Source organism: Melozone crissalis, unplaced genomic scaffold (genome assembly GCF_028551555.1).
Source record: "Melozone crissalis strain CALT ecotype California unplaced genomic scaffold, PUWL_Pcris_2 ptg000036l_1, whole genome shotgun sequence".
Lineage (NCBI taxonomy): Eukaryota > Metazoa > Chordata > Aves > Passeriformes > Passerellidae > Melozone > Melozone crissalis.
In genome coordinates this window covers 4,235,928-4,251,779 of record NW_026535814.1, presented here as the reverse complement: position 1 = coordinate 4,251,779, position 15,852 = coordinate 4,235,928, and the positions used below count along the sequence as shown (strand labels likewise).

The following is a 15,852-nucleotide window of genomic DNA, read 5'->3' as shown; positions in this document are numbered from 1 at the left end:
TGTAATTTCTACCATTTCAGGAAATGGTATGTGCCATACCTTTGTGAGATTTCCTGTATTCACACCACTGATTTAACAGTGACATGAAATAGGCCCATTCTGCAGCCAAAATATGTCTACATATACACTTACAGGCACATGCACAGAAGCACAGAACTGTATCAGAAGAAAATCTCACACAATTATCAGTGAAAATGAATCCTAATGTATATTTTAATTTTGTTTTATAAGTGCTAAGGTATTCATTTAAAATGGGAAAAGGTAGCCCAAACTGAATGGCAAGTTGAACATGAGCCAGCAGTGCCCTGGCAGCCAGGAGGGCCAAGCGTGTCCTGGGGGGCATCAGGCCCAGCATTGCCGACCAGGCAAGGGAGGGGATTGTCCTGCTCTGCTCTGGGGCAGCCTCACCTCGAGTGCTGGGGGCAGTTCTGGGCTCCAGAGTGTAAGAAGGTTATAAAGCTGTTAGAGAGTGTCCAAAGGAGGCTGAAAAGATGGTGAAGGGTCAGAAGTGAAATCCATACATGGAGTGGCTGAGGTCACTTTTCATGCTTAGCCTGGAGGACACTAAGGGGAGACTTCATCACAGTCTGAATCTTCCTTCTGAGGGGAGCCAAGGGGCAGACACCAATCTCCTCTGTGGTGACCAGTGACAGGATCTAGGGGATGGCCTGACGTTGTGTCAGGGGAGTTGGGCTGTGTATTAGGAAAAGATTCTTCATCCAGGGGTAGTTGTGCATTGGAGCAGACTCTCAGAGATATGGTGTAATCCTTGGGGCTGTCCTGTGTAGTGCCAGGAGTTGGATTTTGATGATCCTTCCCAACTCAGGATACTCTATGATTCTGTGATTTTATGTTTGAAATGAGACCATGAAAATCAGGTTTTGGATGAGCCCTATGAAGTGCACCAATCCTGTAGGTCCATACAGTTTCTATTGCAAGAAGTGTTGGACGCAGTATCTGACCCCATGCCTCTGACTGACCAAAGCTTCCAGCAAGAACTATGGCCTTTTATTTCTATCCAGTGTGGCAGTTTCCACCAGGAATGTACCTACACAAGCATCCTGTTTTCCTGTTTGCTGAATTTCACAACCTTTTGAGAATAAAGCTTGAAACTAGCTTGGAAAATAACAGATTGACCTGAATTAAAGTACAATATTTATGCTGTCTAATGCTAGGCTTTTCTCTGTTTTATGGAAAAGCATTTTCAATCCATTGGATTTTCTACTGTAGAGATTCTTGTCTTTTAAAAAAATTTAATTGCAGCTATTAACAGTGGAGCTTTCATACATAAAGATCAAATTTAAATAGCAATAGATATTACACACACATATGTATGTATATACCTGCAGGTATAAATTGACATGTATACATATCTCTGTGTGTATATATACACAAAAATATATATAAATAAAAATACATAAACACAAATATATATACACAAAAATATATATAAAAATACGTATATGTGAATGTACAGGTATATATATTTTTTTTTAAGTTGAGCCACATGATTTTGTTGGAGGCAACAGTCCTACTGAGAGTGCTCTTCTCATCAATAGTTTTGGGGTACCAAGCAACACACTGTGAACACTAAATAAAAGTGCAAATTCTCTTGTGTCTAATCTCCTGCCAGGAAGCATCCTCCTTCCCTGTCTCACAGAGGATCACAATCACATTGCAGTATCTGAAATTGGTCCCCTTATACTAGAAATTATCATAATCCAGGCCTAAGTTCTAATGTCTTCAGCCACAACCTAAGTAATTAAACTATGGTAATGGTATTGGTTTGATTAAACTATCAGATTAGTTTAATCAATAGTTTAATCAGTTTACCCAAACTGAATTCTGTGAAGTTTTTGAAGAGGGTGATACCTTGGTTGTTTGAAGATTGAGGCCAGTGTCTCAGTTGCATATTATTTCTTCACAAGAAGCAATGGATTGAATCACTGTTGTCTTAAACTTATAGTTTTTATTGCATTTAAACCCCTTTTAACTATTGGCTTTGGAGCCAAAAATAAATGTTACTGAGATTTTCCCGCTTACAAGTTATTTATAATTACATCATGCTGTTAAAGCAATGGAATTCTGTATTATATGCAGGTTTTCCAAGACCCACAAATCATATTAAAGAGCATTAGCAATTATGGTGTTATTGCAATGAATTTGCTTGCCATTCTCTTTTTCATTATAAAAACATGATGGCATGTAAAGACTCTCTTCCATCAAGTAACAAAGAGCTGTTGAATGTGCTTGTAATACATGTGAGAGAACCATCATGAATAATGTTATGTGAAGGTACAGATGAACAAACTGGCTGATTATTTAAGAGTTATTATTCAAGAGTTTGCACACTTGGAGGCATAGTCCTCAGTAAAAAAAAAATGTTTGCCTTGAAATAATGTCATAATTTGTTTTAGGCTATTTGATCATTCCATGGAAGGATTCAAAAACTGGGAGTTTATGACTACTCACTGCTGGAGTGAAAAAGCAGCAGGTGATTGGATCTTGGAAATCTGTGACACTCCATCTCAGCTGAGAAATTTCAAGACTCCAGGTAGGACTCTAACATTTATGTGGGCTGTGGGAATTCTGAAAAGTGCTTGCTGTTTTCCACCTTTTATTTACAGCTGGAACATCTCACTGGTTTTAGTGTGAAGCCATAGCTGGAAAGAGCATTATCTAAATTTGTTATCAACTCACTCTTCATTTTTATGTTACTGTTATTTACTTTTTAAGACACATGGTCCACTTTTATTCTGAACTTATTTCTGTGCTTTTTTTAGATGATCTGTTTAAAACAAAATTAACATACAGAGCAGTCTCACTCCATCACTGTTGATAAAATTGAATGAGATTTTTGATTCTTTATTTCTACTCTACTTTAGCTGTGTTATGTTCCAATAGCCAGTCTCAACTTTTAAAAAAAGGTCCTTTGTCCAGCCATCAAATCTATTGTCCTATTGCCTGACTCACTAGTCTACATAACCTGAGTTTAGTTTTTTAGGATAGTAAACCAGCAATCATAAGCCAAATTTGAAAAGCTTTTACACAATATGTGGTCAATATGATCTAATGAAAACCAAGATAAATTATCATTTTCAAAATTTCTGAGCAGAAAACATCTTCTAGACTCTGATAACTTTTTACAGCATGGCCAGTGTTATTTAAATGTTAGCTGTATAGTCATGTGGTTAACTTTAAGTGCAGCATTTTGAGAATCTTGATTATCTTCCCCTAGAGCTCTGAAAGGAAACACCAATATTGCCAGTGCTTTAAATCTCACTTTATCACCACTGGTGACTTCTCACCATAGCTTTCCAGCTATGGTTTGATCTTAACCAAACTATGTTAAATGCACCACTAAATGAAAAGCAAGGTTTCCAGTACACTAAAAAGGGGTACTCACTAAATGTGTTTGGAAAAGCAGCCACAGAGTATAAGCAAAACTAGTCAGAGATTCAGGAGGAGGTTTTGTGTTTGTGGGGTTTTTTTTAATTTTCAATGCTTTAGAATTTGATAGACGAGGATGTATTAAGCAGCAAATAAGTCATTTAATTTTAATCAAATTACTGAAAAGAGATAAAAATCAAGTATTTTCAACTCCATTTTACACTTGTCATTCCTGACACATCCAGGAACATCTCTGGTGTGAAGGACAAGTTAGAGTAGCTCTTCACCTTTGTGTGTACTGGAACCCATTGGTTCCTCCAATAAGGCATGAAGGACAACCACAGAGCAACACATTTCAGCTATTTCCCTCTTCCCTGACACACACCTTGCACTAAAAAAGAGGTAGCATGGAGCCATTTTGCAAACTTTTATTCTGGACAATCCTCCAGCTATATTGTACAGGCCTTTTACACCACCAGGATGATCTCAAAGTGGCCTGCTACATTTCCAGCTTTACACTTCAAGGTCTGTTCCAGCACAGTCCTACACACTACAACTACATATATAGTTATATAGGTTTATTGATTTCAATACATTATGTAAAGTCTCTCAGTGCTACAGTAGCCAATCTAATGGAACTGATTTCCTTTCCTCCATCAGAACTAAAGCCTAAAGATGCAACTCTGGAAAAGGCACAGTAAGGCTAGGGGATTGGGAGAAAGGGGTCTGTAAAACCTAGGGGTGTGGAGGAAGCTGATTTACTGACAAAATCCTGCTGGAGAGCTTATCCTCTACTTTTTTTTTTAACCACAATGTGAAACGCTGCTTGAGACTAGTTTGGTTTTTATGTGCATTTGGTTTTCACAAGATGCAGTGTGGTTGTGAATTTGGATCCTGGTTCATTGTATACTGTCTAGTAATGTATCCCCCATCTTTCTAGAGCAGTGGTTGCCCTCTGATGAAAGCTGTCCAGTAACTCTTCTGTTCAAAAAGATATGGAAGTGCCTGCCATATGTTAGTGGTGGATAAATTCAGCTGTTTGGGCATATCGGGATTAGTCTCTGCACTGAAGAGAACATGAAGTAAACAAAAGGTGCTTAAACGTAATTTATGCCTGGTGCCTCTCCAGTTCATGGTGCCTCTCCAGTTTATCACCATAGCCTGCAGTTTATCACACTGATATCATCATCATGCCTGTTTCTTGTTTGTGTTCTGTGCATGTGTTTACTCAGCTCTTGGAAGGTCTTATAATTAAGAGTCACCATTTTTCTGTAATCAAATTAAAAAGGACCCAATGTGTCATCATATCCCTGCATTAGCAGGGTAATGCCATATCTATTACCTGAAAAGAAATTAAGAGTCCAGTTCATGATAGTAATGCATGTGATTTCTACATTTAATTCTGAAGAGTTTATGTTTGCTCTGAAACATTGCAATATAGCCTTTCTTCTATAGATACAACATGAGACTTTTGTTACACATTCTAAATACAAGCAGGGAAAGGATTATTCTAACCAGATTACCTGATGGAATCAGCCAAAAATGGGGAAAGAAAGATTTTGGCTTAAATGGGCATACTTTGTTTATTCATTATAAAAGTGTGTGTGTTCATGTATATATACTTAGTTATCGAAATATTTTCATTGTGCAAATTAAACCCACCTTGAGGCAGTCCTAATTTATTTGCTGGCAAGTCACATGAATTTTTCCCCTCCTTATTTACTGAACCATTCTTAAAAGGCATCTAATCTCCTGGGAGACCCTACATTATTCCCCTTGCTGTCCTTTTGCATTTTATATGCATTCAGAGTAATAATCCTTCCTGCAGTGATGTTAGTACAAGATCTTCTGTATGTGTAAAATCCGAATGCAATGTGCTGTTCCTTAGGAGCATCTTTACCTGTGGTTATTTGTAGTAGGTTCTTGCAAATACTTTTACCAGTGTTCTGGGAGAAATAGAAGAAATTATATTTTTCTCTCTGAGTGAGTTTTGGCTCATAATAAATGGGGATAAAAGATCTGAATAACTTAGCAAAACAAACAATTTTTTAAAATTGCATCCAATATATTATTATTTGTACGCTCAGGAAGTGGTTTCAAACGCAAAAAAAGGCAGGGACTGGATATGAAGAAGTATCTTTGAAAGGGCTGTAGAGATGACTGCATAGTTGGTTAAAAATTACCTCCCTGTGTGACTTCATTTTAAAAAGAAAAATGCCATTAAGGACATAGTTGGATCAGTCTAAGAAACATCAAGACGTAACTTGATTCCCACATGTCTTTAGAGGAAGAAAATGCATAATTTGGATCTTTTTAATCCAATGGGTCTTTAGGAGTTACATGTCTGTGGGTATGAAAAGAAATTGAAAACAAAGTGTACCCAGTTTTACCACCAAGGTAATTAGCCAACAGTTTAACAGCAGGTGTGGTAGATTCATCAGCAGTTAATTTTTTAAATCAAGATCAAATGTTTCTTTAAAGAAAGTAATAATTCAGATGTGAAAATTTGAAAGCTACTGTGTGACACAACTGCCACATGATATAGTCTCTGGTTTGCAGTTTCTACTCAAAAACTGAGTATACAGCAGAGAAGGTTTCATATGAAGTCTAGAAATTTTTGTCTCAAAAAGATTAAATTGGATTGGCAAGAGACATAGAGATAACAGAGATTTCCATCCTCAGCCCTAGTATAAGTTATTTAAAATAATTAGCTTATGATCTGTCAGGTAGTGTATTTGGGTATTGTTGCTTACTGCTAGAAGTATGCATGTACGAGCACAGAGATACTTGTCTTTGTCATGTCAGTGGAAGCTACCAGATGACACTGGGAAAAATCTACAGAAAATCTTGTAAGGGTCAAAAATACAGAAACTTGTAAGGGTCAAATTAATTTGATTTTATAGATTGAAAAGTCCAAATGAATAATATTTCAAGTTACTGAATATCGTTAAAATGAAAGAAGAGGAAGATTGCTTGAATTTCATTTTACATGAAGTATACTACATTATTTTCTTGAAAAGTGTCATACCTGGATTACATTTCTTATTAAATAATAAGTTCTCCTTGTGAAGAGTTTTAACCACAAAACAGCCTCCAAAACAGGATCATTGAAATTCTCCCCGCTTCTCTGATTTCTCATTGTTCTAATGAAAATTTGATATTTACAACTAGTTCTTCCAGGACAGATTAACATAACCAAGATGATGGGCTGATGCCAAACTTTGGTTGCACCTTTTCAAGTAGGGATGTGGTTTTTATGCGTCTTTTCTTTAGGCATTATTTCAGGCCTGAATGCTTTTGCTCTTTCTCCAAATTTTTTCACCTAGTAGTATAGATAGAGAGAAAGCTGGGGACTGAAAGTTCACCCTTTATGTTCTGATAGCATGAACTGATGACTTGATACACCTTTATATTCTTATTCTTCCCAAAAAAAAACTTACCAGAAGGTCAGATAATGCTTCAGGTGGTCCGATGTTTTTTTTTTTGTCTTCATTCAAATATTTCAAGGATAAAATATCAGTGATGATTGCAGACAGTGGAGTAATATATCTGCCAAATAATTGGCACAAATAAATTAGAAATTATGCTGATTTGAGTGGGACAGTGATGTTCTTCCATGGAAATTTTAAGAGAAGGTGTTTCTTGTTCATCAAGTTGTGTCCTAAAAGTCAATGAAATCCCTTCCTTAAGTCAAAATTCTGAATACAGCTACTTAGCTAAAAGATCTCAAATAATAATTACTGGACAATAAATAGTGTTTTGAGGGGATAGTGAAATCCAGAGCAAAACCACCTTATGCAGTACCATGTACATATTCCAAATAACTGTATACCCAGATGTTTTGTTCATTGTTTATATTGAGTTCAGCCCATGGGGCAAACCTTTGCTAGATTTACAAGAGATTGGAGTGCAATGAAAATACAGTGTGAAGATATGATTGAAGAAAATATGCTTTCTCAGCTTATATTAAAATAATTATTGCACTTACTTGAAAAGCAATGTCTTCCATACCTACTCATAATAACATGCTTAAAAGTTACATACTTTTGTAAGACACAGAGAAGAGTAGTTCTGAAAACAGTTTTATAATACTTAACTTCCAGGCAAATTGAAAGAGTGGTCCTTAGTACTGTATGGAACATCCATCCAGCCTTACTCACCAAGAAATGATTTTTCCAAAGTGGAAAGAGTGCGCTCCAGTCCAGTTGAAGACCCTACAGAAGATTATGCAACAGATGACTATTCAGGTGCGTACATTCATTTACTCTGTTTGTGCATTTAGTGAACCCTTAACGGCTTTAAGGATGACCTGAGAATCAGCACATATAAAATGTTCAGTGAATTGGATTCTACATTGAAGATGAGAAGTACTTGTTTCTTAATTGAAAGTTGAGCGTTTGAGTTTGCATGCATTGAGTTATATATTTTCAAGCTACTCTTAACATGCTATGAAGAATGTACTGTTTTGCATATAAGGATAAAAAGCTACATATATACTTATGCATATATATATGAGAAGAACATTATCTTCTACGTGTGTGTTATTTCTCACTGATCCCTACAGAAGTTTTCAACCCTGTCATTAGACTTTATTAGAGTTAGATTTTTAGCACTGCAAAATAAGTCAGTTTCTTACATGCAATCCAGCATTAGCAGTACCATGTGATGAATCTGAAGTATATCTCTGGCCACCAAAAAGGGGGAGAAAGTTCAATTTAGTATTTTCTGTTGTTCCATTCTCCTTTCATAGCATGTCAGTTGCGCAGTCTCTATTTTAGATGGACAGGTGCGGAACTCCTTGTTTTGGTGGGTAATGAAACACTACTATCTCTACTGTAAAGGTCACTAGCTTAAAACTTCTTAAGTTTTTATATGAAACAAACTCAACACATTTCATTGAGGAGAGATCAAAGATCCTGAAAGTTGTAACTTCGCCCACAGTCATTGTTCATCTGCATAAAGGCAAGACTTGATGGTTCTCTCTTCCCATAGAAGGAAATATCTATTTGAAAACTGTAAGAACTAAATCATAGAAAATACTAAGTTGGAACAGATCCAAGGCATAATCAAGCCTAATATGAGTGCAGGTGATACAGGGGACTGACTTGGGAATCAGCAAGTACTAGCTGAGGCTTTTGTAGCATGTAGGAGCAGAGGGCGTCAGAGCCCTGGTGTCTGGTTCGTTGGCTCATGGTAGCCACTTGGACCAGCTGATACTCAGGAACCAGGGTAGCCACTGATCATGATATTCATCGTTGTCCTTCTTTTTAGAAGTTATTTTGCTAATCATTCCTAATTATGAATTACAGAGGTCTTTATACATTTCCACATGAAATGAGGATGTCATACTTGTTTGAAAAGCTTGGGGGTTTTTTTTCTGAATTTTTGAAGTCAAATCATGCGGGTATTCAGGAAACCTCCTTGTCCAACCATCCAGGAGCCACTCTGGATGTCATACTCTCAATACTTGATCTAGGACCAAGTTCCCTTCATGGACATACACCCACACTCACATAATCAGGCCAGGCTTCCTCACTAGCTCAACCCCAGTTTTCCCATAGCAGAGTCTCAGACTTCCCAGTCCTTAGAATAACTTAATCTTGGTGCAATAACTAAATAAAACAATAACAGCTTGAGCTGAGTGCCTCTAAGGAGAGACCCTGAGCAAGGGAAACCGTGGGCTTTTGTACCCTTAGAAACATGAAAGTCTCAGGGTTTTTGGCTCCTGCTGTGTCTCTACATGTCTGGTCACCTGAATGGTATGTCATTTTTTATGCATAGAGTCTGCGCAGCTTCTTGCTTGGAGCTTCTGCCATCCAGAGCTCAATCTTGGGCTCGCAGTGCAAGTAGCAAACCAAGCTACCTGTGCTAGGTGTAGTCCTCAACAGAGGGAAACAGAGTAATTGCATTCTGCAATGAAATCTTGTGTTTTAAGATATCCCTTAAATGAGAAGTTTTAATCCCTTTGTCCCTCTGTATTCTGATTTTATTACAGGTCCCTGCAATGCAGAATGCAGTAAAGTAGGGTGTGATGGGCCAGGACCAGATCATTGTACTGACTGTCTGCACTATTACTACAAATCTAAAAACAACACAAGGTAAGAGCAAGAGAAAAAAACTTCACTTCATTGATTTCTTATTTATGTCTCTTAACTTTCTTTCCTCTTCTCTTCATTATAGTCATGGATAATTAATTTTCCCCTGATTTTGAAAAATTTTCTTTGGAGTTTAAAAAAACTCAAATCCTAGCTAATCAGTATTTAACAAAACAGCATTGGAAAACCCTTCTCTGATTAAATCCCCACCTCTTTTTTTTTCTCCCTAAGAAGCTTTCTTTGTATATATATGTGTTCATAGACTCTCATAGCTACTACAGCTGATGTAGTGATTAGGTGAATAAGATAGGAAGAAATGTAGATGGTTGAAATTATTCTGTAGACTGTCTGACATGTGCTGGTGAGATAGCATGTGTAGGGACATAAATGCAAGAGATCAGCTTGATACAGTGCTTTGAAGGGTTATATCTTAGTAAGTACATGATCATTAGAAAAGCAACAATGCTGAGAAATACTTCTGCTTTGCAGTCATGGTCCAGGAATGTGGTGGCAGGCTATTTCATTAACAATTCTGCCTTCTCTTCCCTGCTGTCTGCAGGATCTGTGTTTCGACCTGCCCACCTGGTCACTACAATGCAGACAAGAAACGATGTAAAAAATGCTCACCCAATTGTGAAACCTGTGTTGGAGGCCATAGTGACCAGTGCATGACCTGTAAATCTGGCTACTACCTGAATGAAGTAACCAATAGCTGTATTACCAACTGCCCTGATGGGTTTTACCTGGACAAGAGTTAGTATTTCTTGTTGGTTTTGTATTGTGGGCTACAGAATTTCATCTGGGGAGGTTGCTGGAATGCTTATGAACAGGAAAAGTGTATGTTGATCTCTTATCCTTTTCCTTTTATTAAATTGTTGCCAAGCGTGATCAAGAATATCCTGAATAATCTTCCTTTATTTTAAAAACCATGCTTATTGCAGGATGTCTTTTCAGCTGGGGGTACCTGGGAGTGACAGTAGCAGAACCAGGGTAGTTCAGGAGCAAGTCAGCTGAAGGACAGCAAAGGTTGTCACTACTTGGGGAAGGGACAGACAGCACCCATTCTGACATGATTCCCCATTCAGCCAGATTGTATGGCCCCAGAAGTGAGAGCTGAAACACTGGCCAAGGCCAGTGAACCAGAGCTCTGCCAAAACAGGCTCTTCAGATGTAACATGGTTGCAAATAATGTTTCAGACAGACCTAAGCACCTCCAGAGCGATGTCACTGCCCAAGAGCAGCAATCCTCAGCCATGACAGGTATCTGCCTTCAGCTTCCTCCTGTGATTGGCAAGTAGACGGTCCGTGTTTAATTTCCAGCTTTGGTCAACAAAAATACATGTATTCAAATGGGCTTAAAACTACAGTGACATCTGTTATCTTTAGACTCCCCTTAGGAGATAAATATGTTCTCAGGAGCTTTGTTCATCTAGGTACCTAACATTCTGCTTTCTCCAGCATGAAGCTGTGTGCTTTTTTTTGAGAATTAGAAAAACAGGTCCTACCCTCATTCCAGCATTTTCACTGTGTGAAAACTACAGTAAAGAGAATTCCTTCCCGTACAAATTACGATGGATAGATGAAAATTTAGGATTAAATGGGGAAATTGAGCTTTTCTTCTTAAAATGGTATGTGTCACTCACTGCATGTCAAAAGACAGCAGGGCTGAAGAGAGAGAAGGGATTTTTTAAAGAAGAGATCTCCAGAGATAAAAAACCAGTTGTTAAGCAATTTATATATTTACTTTTTTAAGATCAGGTCTGTTTATGCAGGTGTGTCTTTAGCACCAAATCAGGAAGACAGGACAGACTGCTGGCATGGAAGGTGTAAGATTGCAGGACAGTCTCCAGAACACATGGCAATTATTAGTACATATTACTACTATATGAGAAGGTGACTTAAGTCCATATTATAAATAGTGAATGTAAATTTTAAGTGTTTATGAAAAATTTTTAATGGCCTCAAAACATATTTTTTTCCTGGGGTGCAACTATAACTTCAGATTTATGGAAATATTGTAAATCATTTGATATTTGATGAAAAAAGGTAATGATAGGCAGCATTTTGCTGGTTTAGTCTAGCTTGATGTTGATGTCAAACTAGAAAGTAGTAAGTCATGTAATAATATATTCATACAATTTTATCAAACAAAACTGACCGAGGTTTTCTGGGTTGTTTTATTTTTTTCTCTTGTAGATAAGATTGTTTGTCGTAAATGTAGTGAAAACTGCAAGACCTGTGTTGAATTCCAAATCTGCACAGAGTGCAAGCATGGACTAAGGTAAGGAAATTATGTATGCCCCTAAACATAGTAGCTGACGAGGTAGGCAAGGATGGAGATACACAATGAAGAACATCAGATAGCTATTTAACCTTGCATGGCCCTCATTTCATCTGTTCCAATGCTGCTTAGTCTGTAATAGTGATCCTGTGTGCCTATTTGGCTGACAACAGATTTTTAGAAGGCTTTTCATATCAGGTAACATAAAAGCCACAGTCATGTGGAAAGCTGGCTTCTTCAATTTTTGACCTACATTATGTCAGTGAAGGATTATTTCAGAAGTAAAGCTAATGAATTGTATTAATCTATCTGATTTATTAATTTGGTAGTTAGAAATTATTTTCTTATGTTTATTGTATTTCTTGGCATATCCAGCCATTCACTTACCTCAAGTACTGAGGCTCAATTCTACAATTCTATTACAGTACAGTGATCATGTATTTTAAACAGCAGGTGAGATTTTTTTCCTTCAGAGGAGAACTTAATTATTCTTTAAAATTATAGATAAACATACAAAGCAGCAGTACACATTTCAAGCTTCTTTGTAAAGAATGACATTCTGGTCCAAGTAGCAAAGGTCAAAAATCATATAATATTTATGACAGACTGTGTGCTGGCTTAGTGCCACAAAAATATGAAGTCAGTATTCAGTATCTGTAGGTATTCTTTTGAATACAAGTACTGTGTTAATGTTTCAACACTGAGGATTCCTATTGCATTGAAGTGGTTTTTCATCTTTTAGTAAAAGCTTTTGCTTCTGGAACATCAGTAGCTGAATTCCTTTATTGCAATTGAATTACTAAAAAATTTAAAACCTAACCTTCATGGTTTTTTGGACAATTTTAGCAAATAGAGAGTCATTTTTGGTAACATTTTTTAAAAAATGTGTGTTTATTTCAGATTAATGGAGCCTTTCAGGACATATATTTCACATTCCATAGTTGTTCCATACTTTCTGCATTTTCTTGGCAGAGGTATCAATGAGCAGGGCCTTCCTTGAGTGGGTCTTGAGAAACCTGAATTCCAGATCTACTCCGTTAAATAAACCTGGGCAAATTATTTTCCCATCTGTAAAAACATGATAATGCTATGTTTATTGTAAAGGTCTTTGAGGTTTTTCGCTGAGGAAAGACAAGAGAAAAACAGTGGTTATGAAGTTTTGTTGTATTCCTAGTTTGTTTTCTAAACTGGGACTGAATACACTCTTGAAAATTGTCACTGGTGCTGAACTTACCTGGCTGTTGCTGGATCTGTAAAAACATGGTTAGCACTCAGAGTGGGAAACCCCAGAGCTGATGAACATTTTTAGAGAAAGTGTTACATTGGTTGAATCCTGAGATTCTGCAGAAGATGGTAAACATGGCAGAAATGTCCTAGTTTAAAAAAATTAATTTCAAACAAACAAAAAAACCCCAAACCCCAACAAAGTGCTATAGGCACCATATAACATGAAAGCAATAACTACTTCAAGAAATACATAAATATGTGACTTGTTACTCATATTTTGTGCTCTCCCAAAAGTGCCTGCAGGCAGAATACCTCCATCTGTAATCTCAACAAATCTCACAAGCCACACAGCATTCAGTTAACAAGTTCCTTAGCATTTTTTTAATGCTGACCCTGTGCCAAATTCCTCGATAATTGCATTTTACATGCCTAAATTTTTAGTGCTGCTTGTCATTGTTAATTTTTCTTCTGTCCCGTATTACTTGGTAGTATTTATAGAGAGTTTGTAAACAGCTTCTTTACTTCACCATGGGGAAAGCTGCTTTGCATTTGCTCTTTAAGTGATTGGTGTCTCTAAATTTGTGAAATATGACCATTGAAGGAAGCTGATGAAACGTAATATATGGGTTATTCTTTAATTAAAAGAAAATTATTGGCTTGTGCACGATCTTCTTGTCCTCTGTTGCCATTATCTGCTCTGTCCTTTTTTTCCTTTTTATGATAGTTTGCATGGCACCAGATGTGCAATCCGCTGTGAAGAAGGAAAATACCATAATGGCAGAGAATGTGAGCCATGCCACCGTTCCTGTGCAACATGTGCAGGTACCCCACTGACATTTGACTGCATAATTTTCATTCCTGTATGATTTTACCTCTGATTTTATTCCACTATATACCACACTTACAGTATAGCATCATTGTTTACATGTGAATCCTGCATTCTGTTAGTAGCTTTTAATTACATTTCAAATATGGCAAACTTCTTTCAGCTAGCATAGAAATATAGGTTTTTAATTGAAAGAGTTCATAAATTCCTCTTTCTTTTTTCTTTTTCTTTTTTTTTTTTTTCTTTTTTAGATTTTATTAGAACTTACTATGATTTCCAGTAATGCCTTCCATTTTCTTCCAGGGATGGAATAATGACTGGTAGATTTTGTGGGAGCTTTAGAACTGCGGCCATGTATTTCAGAAAAAGATACACTGAAATGATGTAATTATTTATTTTAACAATGTACCTGCCTTCTAAACATTTCTCTTCTGACTAAGGTGCTGGAGTAGATGCCTGTATAAACTGCACACAGGGTTACTTTATGGAAGATGGAAGATGTGTGCTGTCCTGTAGCAGTGGTTATTACCTTGATCACTCTGCTGAAAGTGGATACAAAAGCTGCAAAAGGTATGATCAGTGGCTGATATATCTGATATTTGGCAGTATATTAGCTATTACTGTGTTGGAAATGACCATACTTATTAAAGATAAAACACTGTTGACATCAAAACTTAAAAAAATACTTAATTCCAAGTAAATAAGAAAAATATTTTGGTTTTGTTGTTATTATTATTACCATTATTATTATTTTATGATTTATATTCATACAGGTCCTATAAAAGTATTTTTGCTGGTATATGTGTGTGTGACCTTCACTTTAAAGTGAGCCTTAGTGAGTCTGTAAGTAGATTTGCATAGAAGCATAAAATTTACAAATCTGACAGAGGATCTGCATTTCTTAATAGCAAACAAAATCAATCAAACTACAGGTTTTTTCATTGCAAGTTAGTTCCTATTTATAAAGACCATTTCAGTTCTTCCACTGTATATTCACAAACATAGTGCAGGTGGATTCCAAACTACTGTCCAGAGTAGCTTACCTGACTCAAGTGCACCAATGACTAGATAAATCTTGGGCAAAGTTGTGCTGTGCAAGGAAGGAACATTTTCTCTCTTCCATACTTTGTTAAACAAATATCATTTGTTGCCCTTTGGAATAATTTATTGTTGACTCAGATCTAAACTCAGGGCAGGAAGGGAATCCCTGTGTGTTTCAGTGTGTTCTACATAAAAAGACAATCAATATGTAATGAAAAGACAATGGAGTGAGATGGGTGGTGAAGGGACTGGGCATCATGTCAGTCATTTCTGTCCTGTGGCCTTAGTTCATGCCTTTAACATGCACATGTTTGCACCATCAGCTGGAAGCTTTTGCTGATTATTTATGCATCGTTGCAACACACTAGAATAATACAGCTGCCTAGTAAAAACTCTGGAATAGAAGTTTGTTGATGGAAAGAAACAGGACTGAGTTGCAGGGGTAGTCCATTATTTATAATCAAAATTAGTAGTAGTAATATTATAGTACCTCGTACCTCTAGAAAGAGCAAACAAGTGTTTTGCAATACAGAATAGGTGCCCTAGCAAGTGTTGTATTTGGTGAGGCCAGAAGGCCAACTCCTGCCATTGTCTTTCAGATGTGATGCCAGCTGTTTGGATTGCAGTGGCCAAGGAGACAGAAACTGTACAAGCTGTCCAAGTGGCTATAACCTAGACACTGGTGTCTGTGTCATTGGAACAGTATGCAAGGATGGTGAGTGCAAGTCTCTGAAAAGATCCATTTTATTACTGCCAGCTTCTTTTTTTACATCTACGGAGTTCGTTTGGCCTGCTTTTCTTCTTAAGTATGGTGTACATTACTTTTTAAAATTTTCCGGTGCATGAAAAGGAGAAATTTACATTTGCATGTGCTAGCAAGATTAGTCACACCCATTTTACCTGAATTTTCCTAAAATAATTTTTCCCCTTGCCAACAACCTACTTTTCCTTCCTTAGCATTTGTTCAAACATTTGCTTCATTGTTCAAAGCA

The 15,852-nt window shown here is 36.9% G+C and overlaps 1 protein-coding gene across 2 annotated transcripts in view; it reads left to right on the top strand.

Annotated features, from left to right (window-relative positions):
• PCSK5 (proprotein convertase subtilisin/kexin type 5) overlaps window positions 1-15,852 on the top strand; it is a 228,426-nt gene that overhangs the window by 152,919 nt on the left and 59,655 nt on the right. For both annotated transcript variants that reach the window (XM_054283563.1, XM_054283562.1), the window contains exons 13-20: window positions 2,418-2,554; window positions 7,494-7,637; window positions 9,386-9,488; window positions 10,045-10,238; window positions 11,682-11,766; window positions 13,718-13,815; window positions 14,260-14,389; window positions 15,460-15,575. In XM_054283563.1, the coding sequence (XP_054139538.1) occupies window positions 2,418-2,554; window positions 7,494-7,637; window positions 9,386-9,488; window positions 10,045-10,238; window positions 11,682-11,766; window positions 13,718-13,815; window positions 14,260-14,389; window positions 15,460-15,575 (1,007 nt within the window). The remainder of the gene's footprint in view (window positions 1-2,417; window positions 2,555-7,493; window positions 7,638-9,385; window positions 9,489-10,044; window positions 10,239-11,681; window positions 11,767-13,717; window positions 13,816-14,259; window positions 14,390-15,459; window positions 15,576-15,852) is intronic.